Source organism: Electrona antarctica (genome assembly GCF_951216825.1).
Source record: "Electrona antarctica genome assembly, contig: scaffold_72, whole genome shotgun sequence".
Taxonomy (NCBI): Eukaryota; Metazoa; Chordata; class Actinopteri; order Myctophiformes; family Myctophidae; genus Electrona; species Electrona antarctica.
The window spans coordinates 84,498-92,500 of NW_027638235.1; the positions used below are offsets into that span (position 1 = coordinate 84,498).

The window sequence follows — 8,003 nt, forward strand, 5'->3', positions numbered from 1 at the left end:
GGGGTCCTCCCTCACGGACCCCTGGGGGGGGGGTCCCCCCTGGAACTCCCTCACGGACCCCTGGGGGGGGGGGGGGGTCCCCCCTGGAACTCCCTCACGGACCCCTGGGGGGGGGGGTCCCCCCTGGAACTCCCTCACGGACCCCTGGGGGGGGGGGGGGTCCCCCTGGAACTCCCTCACGGACCCCTGGGGGGGGGGGGGGTCCCCCTGGAACTCCCTCACGGACCCCTGGGGGGGGGGTCCCCCCTGGAACTCCCTCACGGACCCCTGGGGGGGGGGGGGGGGTCCCCCCTGGAACTCCCTCACGGACCCCTGGGGGGGGGGGTCCCCCCTGGAACTCCCTCACGGACCCCTGGGGGGGGGGGGTCCCCGGTCCCACTTTGGGAACCACTGATGTAGACGAGCACATCGACGAACCAATCACATTCATTCAGTTGTTCATGAGATGATGACGTATAATCATAAGAGCGCCGCTCACTTCAAGTTCACACAAGTGTGATTTTTTTTCTTTTATTTTTGCCAATGTATCAGAATAATGGTTACAATCTGAAATGACTGATAGATCACATTACGTGTGCGTGCGTGCGTGTGTGCGTGTGCGTTGTGTGTTGTGTGTGTGTGTGTGTGTGTGTGTGTGTGTGTGTGTGTGTGTGTGTGTGTGTGTGTATTTAGTTTTTCCTGTGTGTCTGTTGAACGTTGAGCAATGATCGAGCACACACACATGTATAATACGGGGAAGCAGCTTTTTGCTTATACGGGCCGACGGCGTGGAACAAACTCCCACTGTACCTTCGACAGGCAGCCTCTGTAGACATTTTTAAAGCTCAGCTCAAGACCCACTTTTACACCCTTGCTTTTAATTGATTTATTTGTCTTTTTAAAAAAAATGTTATTCATGTCCTCACTGTATTGTTTATGCCCTGCCTTTCTTTTCTTTTTTGTGTAAAGCACTTTGAGCTGCATTTCATGTCATGAAAGGTGCTATACAAATAAAGTTGTATTATTATTATTATTATTATTAATAGCATGAGTGCTGATCCTGCGCAGCTGTGTGTGTGTGTGTGTGTGTGTGTGGGGGGGGGGGGGGGGGGGGGGGGGGGGTAGCAACACCGCAACGCTCCCATCCAAACCACACACACACACATCATCATCAGCAGCAGCAGCAGCAGCACAAAGCAGGACGGAACGACCTCAGTTAGCAGCACCTTATATTTCTGTCTGTCTGTCTGTCTGTCTGTCTGTGTGTCTGTCTGTCTGTGTGTGTGTGTGTGAACGGGGGTATCGTTGTATAGAATTCGGTCGTCCGGACCGGCACGGCACCACCACCTCTCTCTCTCTCTCTCTCTCTCTCTCTCTCTCTCTCTCTGCGTGTGGAGCAGATCTCCGGAGGAGGGTCGAGTCGTCCCGCATCCCCAATATCACCTACCGGTACTACTAATAGCACCGTGTCCGTGTGTCCGTGTCCGTACCGTGCGCGTGGCTATAAACCTGCATGCATTTCGCCGCCGCCGGCGCTGCTTCCATCGTGAAGGTGACCAGTGTGACCACCACGACCACCTCCACCGGGAGGAGGAGGAGGATGGAAGGAGGAGGACGACCTCCACGCAACGTCGCGGCGACGCTGCTGCTGCTGTGCTGCGTCCTGACAGGACTGTGGTGAGGCTTTTATTCTGCTTTTATCCTTTTCTTTTCTGTCTTGTTTTTTTCCTTCATTTTTCTTGTTTGTTTTTGTTTTTTTTACACCCTGCATCCCTGCGGGGCTAATGAACGACCCCCTTCTCCTTCTCCTTCACACGCACGCACGCACACACGCACGCACGCACGCACGCACGCACGCACGCACGCACACACACACACACACACGCCCGCCCGCAGCGGCAGCAGATCTTTGCGGGTCTTTTGTGTGTTTCATGTTCTGAGTGGTTATTAGTGCTCTCCATCTCGCGTGCGCGGTCATGTGCCACACGCACGCACATCACCGTGAGTGACACAACACAACACAACACAACAGCACACCACACCACGCCACACCACGCCGCACACCACACCAATGAAATGAAATGAAATGAAATGAAATGAAATGAAATCTATATTTACCCAGGGTATCTGGGCTAAGCTCAAGAACTTGTTTCCAGCCAGGCCCTGCTCATAGAACACATTTCATCGTAGTGGTTGATGCCTTGTTCAAGGGCATTTCAGCGGTGGTAATTTTAACGTGTCGGACGGCTGGTTCGAACCAGGTTCGAACTGGGAACCTTCCGGTATCTAGACCGCGCCGCTATCCGTTCGGCCACCGCTGCCACACCACACCACACACGCGCGTGTCTTTCTTGGCGTTATATGAGGTGTGTGTGTGTGTGTGTGTGTTTTATTAGACAAGCCTAAACAGTAAATGAGGCTAATTGGAGATCTGTGTAAAGAGACGGTTGTGCTCCTGAAGTCCGAAATAATGTCTTAATTATAGTCTACATACAGGCCATGGTTCTACATGTAAACCTTGTCAATGTCAACAACCCCATTTGTTCTCGCAGTGTGTATACCTGAACACTATATGCTCTGTGTGCCCCAGGGACCCCCTATGTGCCAGGGAGGGACCCCTGTGTGCCAGGGAGGGACCCCTGTGTGCCAGGGAGGGACCCCTGTGTGCCAGGGACCCCCTGTGTGCCAGGGACCCCCCACAATGTTCCTGTGTGCCAGGGACCCCCCACAATGTTTCTGTGTGCCAGGGACCCCCCATAATGTGTCTGTGTGTCAGGGACCCCCATAATGTGTCTGTGTGTCAGGGACCCCCCACAATGTTCCTGTGTGCCAGGGACCCCCCATAATGTTTCTGTGTGCCAGGGACCCCCCATAATGTGTCTGTGTGTCAGGGACCCCCATAATGTGTCTGTGTGCCAGGGACCCCCCCATAATGTTCCTGTGTCCCAGGGACCCCCCATAGTGTTTCTGTGTGCCCAGGGACCCCCCCATAATGTTCCTGTGTCCCAGGGACCCCCCATAGTGTTTCTGTGTGCCCAGGGACCCCCCCATAATGTTCCTGTGTCCCAGGGACCCCCCATAATGTGTATGTGTCCCAGGGACCCCCCATAATGTTCCTGTGTGCCAGGGACCCCCCATAATGGTCCTGTGTGCCAGGGACCCCCCCATAATGTTCCTGTGTGCCAGGGAGGGACCCCCCATAATGTTTATGTGTCCCAGGGACCCCCCCATAATGTTCCTGTGTGCCAGGGACCCCCCATAATGTTCCTGTGTGCCAGGGACCCCCCATAATGTTCCTGTGTGCCAGGGACCCCCCATAATGTTCCTGTGTGCCAGGGAGGGACCCCCCATAATGTTTATGTGTCCCAGGGACCCCCCCATAATGTTCCTGTGTGCCCAGGGACCCCCCATAATGTTCCTGTGTGCCAGGGACCCCCCATAATGTTCCTGTGTGTCAGGGACCCCCATAATGTGTGTCTGTGTGCCAGGGACCCCCCATAATGTTCCTGTGTGCCAGGGACCCCCCATAATGGTCCTGTGTGCCAGGGACCCCCCATAATGTGTCTGTGTGCCAGGGACCCCCCATAATGTGTCTGTGTGCCAGGGACCCCCCATAATGTGTCTGTGTGCCAGGGACCCCCCATAATGTTCCTGTGTCCCAGGGACCCCCATAATGGTCCTGTGTGCCAGGGACCCCCCATAATGTGTCTGTGTGCCCAGGGACCCCCCATAATGGTCCTGTGTGCCAGGGACCCCCCATAATGGTCCTGTGTGCCCAGGGACCCCCCATAATGTGTCTGTGTGCCAGGGACCCCCCATAATGTTTTTGTGTGCCAGGGACCCCCCATAATGGTCCTGTGTGCCAGGGACCCCCTATAATGTGTCTGTGTGCCAGGGACCCCCTGTAATCGTCTTGTGTGCCCATGGACCCCCCATAATGTGTCTGTGTGCCAGGGACCCCCCATAATGGTCCTGTGTGCCAGGGACCCCCCATAATATGTCTGTGTGCCAGGGACCCCCCATAATGGTCCTGTGTGCCAGGGACCCCCCATAATGTTTCTGTGTGCTAGGGACCCCCCAGAATGTGTCTGTGTGCCAGGGACCCCCCATAATGTGTCTGTGTGCCAGGGACCCCCCAGAATGTGTCTGTGTGCCAGGGACCCCCCATAATGTGTCTGTGTGCCAGGGACCCCCCATAATGGTCCTGTGTGCCAGGGACCCCCCATAATGTTTCTGTGTGCCAGGGACCCCCCATAAATAATATTAAAGTAAAATAGCCTATTTGACTTTCTTCTGTACATTACAGTGTTGTTTTTGGCACACATAGACATCAAAGGGGGCTTCAGCCTCTGCCCCTTTTACCCATCTGTAAAACAACTGCCAACTGCCCTTTTACCCGTCTGTAAAACAACTGCCCTTTTACCCATCTGTAAAACAACTGCCCTTTTACCCATCTGTAAAACAACTGCCCTTTTACCCGTCTGTAAAACAACTGCCCTTTTACCCGTCTATTAAACAACTGCCCTTTTACCCGTCTGTAAAACAACTGCCCTTTTACCCGTCTGTAAAACAACTGCCCTTCTACCCGTCTATTAAACAACTGCCCTTTTACCCGTCTGTAAAACAACTGCCCTTTTACCCATCTGTAAAACAACTGCCCTTTTACCCGTCTGTAAAACAACTGCCCTTTTACTCGTCTGTAAAACAACTGCCCTTTTACCCGTCTGTAAAACAACTGCCCTTTTACCCGTCTGTAAAACAACTGCCCTCTCCAGACCAACGAATGCAGTATTTACTACATGGTGAAAGAAATGCTAAATGCCCTCCATCTCCTTTCCATGCCATGCTGGAAGGAAGGCAGCATTCAGGAGAATTGCTTTTTTTCCCGAAGTCTCCTGAACTTGAACGCAGCATTTTGCGCTGAACAAATTTGTTTAGAATTTGTTTAGTTGTTACACACTGCACCTCCACTAGCTAAAGAGTGCTGGGTTGCACCCCCGAAAACGCGTTGAGAGCTTGTAGACCGGCTTGTCCCAAAGTGCTCCTCTTACGGGATGTCAGCGCCTGCCTCTCTAATACTCTCTGCAGCTTATACACACGCAGCCTTCAGATCCATCGCGCTGATCGGAGAAAATAATGGTCCCCCAGTTCTGGCCGTTTGAAATGCTAGCTAAACCCTGCAGGTAGCTCTGCGGTCTGCTGCAGAAGAATTCAAGAAATAACCACTCTAAATGAACTCTAAATGCTAGCTAAACCCTGCAGGTAGCTCTGCGGTCTGCTGCAGAAGAATTCAAGAAATAACAACTCTAAATGAACTCTAACTGCAGGTAGCTCTGCTGTATATGGGGTCAGAACAGTATCAAAAGTGTCACGGTAAATCTTACATATTTGTAACTCACAAGTTCAGATTTGCAACTCACGTGAGTGAACTCACAGGTTCACATTTGTGTTTTGTATCCACAAGTTCAGATTTGTGTTTTGTATCTGTATTTCGCATCTGTGTTTTGTATCCGTGTTTCGCATCTGTGTTTTGTATTTGTGTTTTGTATCTGTAATTTGCATCTGTGTTTTGTATCCGTGTTTCGCATCTGTGTTTTGTATTTGTGTTTTGTATCCGTGTTTTGTATCTGTAATTTGCATCTGTGTTTTGTATCTGTGTTTCACAACTGTGTTTTGTATTTGTGTTTCAAACACAGATGCGAAACACGGATACAAAACACAGATGCGAAATACAGATACAAAACACAAATCTGAACTTGTGGATACAAAACACAAATGTGAACCTGTGAGTTCACTCACGCATGGCTGAGGGAAGTAGGGGTGCTGGGGGGGCTGTAGCACCCCCTCCCCCCAGGCACAGCCCCCCCTCGAACAGGAGGGGAAGAAGAAAAAAAAGAATAAAATATGCTGTATCACAGTATTGGCACCTTATCCTGGTTAATTGCCTGTGTCAGTTCGTTCATATAACTTGCGTGTGGAGAGGGAAAGTAAAGGCCACGTTTGCACGTGAAAATGCGCGAAAATGCGCGTGCATGATGCGCGTGCACGCGCATTTTCGCGGCGCGCGCTATGCGCGCGCACCCCCTACTACACGCTCAGCCCCTGCAAGTGTAAAGTACTTCCCGCGGGCCTGCACTCACGTGAGTTGCACATCTGAACTTGTGAGTTACAAATATGTAAGATTTACTGTGACACTTTTGATACTGTTCTGACCCCATAGCTGTATGTCTGCAGAAATAACAACTCTAAAAATAGGACATTCTGCATAAGCAGTACTTTAGCTTTTGGTACTGAATGTCTCAGTGTTTCAGTGTGTTGGTACTGAATGTCTCAGTGTTTCAGTGTTTTGGTACTGAATGTCTCAGTGTTTCAGTGTTTTGGTACTGAATGTCTCAGTGTTTCAGTGTGTTGGTACTGAATGTCTCAGTGTTTCAGTGTCTTGGTACTGAATGTCTCAGTGTTTCAGTGTCTTGGTACTGAATGTCTCAGTGTTTCAGTGTTTTGGTACTGAATGTCTCAGTGTTTCAGTGTTTTGGTACTGAATGTCTCAGTGTTTCAGTGTTTTGGTACTGAATATCTCAGTGTTTCAGTGTTTTGGTACTGAATGTCTCAGTGTTTCAGTGTCTTGGTACTGAATGTCTCAGTGTTTCAGTGTCTTGGTACTGAATGTCTCAGTGTTTCAGTGTTTTGGTACTGAATGTCTCAGTGTTTCAGTGTGTTGGTACTGAATGTCTCAGTGTTTCAGTGTTTTGGTACTGAATGTCTCAGTGTTTCAGTGTCTTGGTACTGAATGTCTCAGTGTTTCAGTGTCTTGGTACTGAATGTCTCAGTGTTTCAGTGTCTTGGTACTGAATGTCTCAGTGTTTCAGTGTCTTGGTACTGAATGTCTCAGTGTTTCAGTGTTTTGGTACTGAATGTCTCAGTGTTTCAGTGTTTTGGTACTGAATGTCTCAGTGTTTCAGTGTTTTGGTACTGAATGTCTCAGTGTTTCAGTGTCTTGGTACTGAATGTCTCAGTGTTTCAGTGTCTTGGTACTGAATGTCTCAGTGTTTCAGTGTCTTGGTACTGAATGTCTCAGTGTTTCAGTGTTTTGGTACTGAATGTCTCAGTGTTTCAGTGTTTTGGTCCTGAATGTCTGTGTTTCAGTGTCTTGGTACTGAATGTCTCAGTGTTTCAGTGTTTTGGTACTGAATGTCTCAGTGTTTCAGTGTCTTGGTACTGAATGTCTCAGTGTTTCAGTGTGTTGGTACTGAATGTCTCAGTGTTTCAGTGTCTTGGTACTGAATGTCTCAGTGTTTCAGTGTCTTGGTACTGAATGTCTCAGTGTTTCAGTGTTTTGGTACTGAATGTCTCAGTGTTTTAGTGTCTTGGTACTGAATGTCTCAGTGTTTCAGTGTTTTGGTACTGAATGTCTCAGTGTTTCAGTGTCTTGGTACTGAATGTCTCAGTGTTTCAGTGTCTTGGTACTGAATGTCTCAGTGTTTCAGTGTTTTGGTACTGAATGTCTCAGTGTTTCAGTGTCTTGGTACTGAATGTCTCAGTGTTTCAGTGTTTTGGTACTGAATGTCTCAGTGTTTCAGTGTTTTGGTACTGAATGTCTCAGTGTTTCAGTGTTTTGGTACTGAATGTCTCAGTGTTTCAGTGTCTTGGTACTGAATGTCTCAGTGTTTCAGTGTCTTGGTACTGAATGTCTCAGTGTTTCAGTGTTTTGGTACTGAATGTCTCAGTGTTTCAGTGTTTTGGTACTGAATGTCTCAGTGTTTCAGTGTGTTGGTACTGAATGTCTCAGTGTTTCAGTGTTTTGGTACTGAATGTCTCAGTGTTTCAGTGTCTTGGTACTGAATGTCTCAGTGTTTCAGTGTGTTGGTACTGAATGTCTCAGTGTTTCAGTGTCTTGGTACTGAATGTCTCAGTGTTTCAGTGTCTTGGTACTGAATGTCTCAGTGTTTCAGTGTTTTGGTACTGAATGTCTCAGTGTTTCAGTGTCTTGGTACTGAATGTCTCAGTGTTTCAGTGTCTTGGTA

General features: G+C 49.4%; 1 protein-coding gene across 1 annotated transcript in view; it reads left to right on the forward strand.

The window, feature by feature from the left end:
* Nucleotides 1-1,492: 1,492 nt before the first annotated feature.
* Nucleotides 1,493-8,003, forward strand: part of gabrg1 (gamma-aminobutyric acid type A receptor subunit gamma1) — a gene marked incomplete at both ends in the record, with an annotated part of 41,699 nt that continues 35,188 nt past the window's right edge. The window contains one exon of the mRNA XM_079531129.1: nucleotides 1,493-1,656. Within this exon, the coding sequence (XP_079387255.1) occupies nucleotides 1,493-1,656 (164 nt within the window). The remainder of the gene's footprint in view (nucleotides 1,657-8,003) is intronic.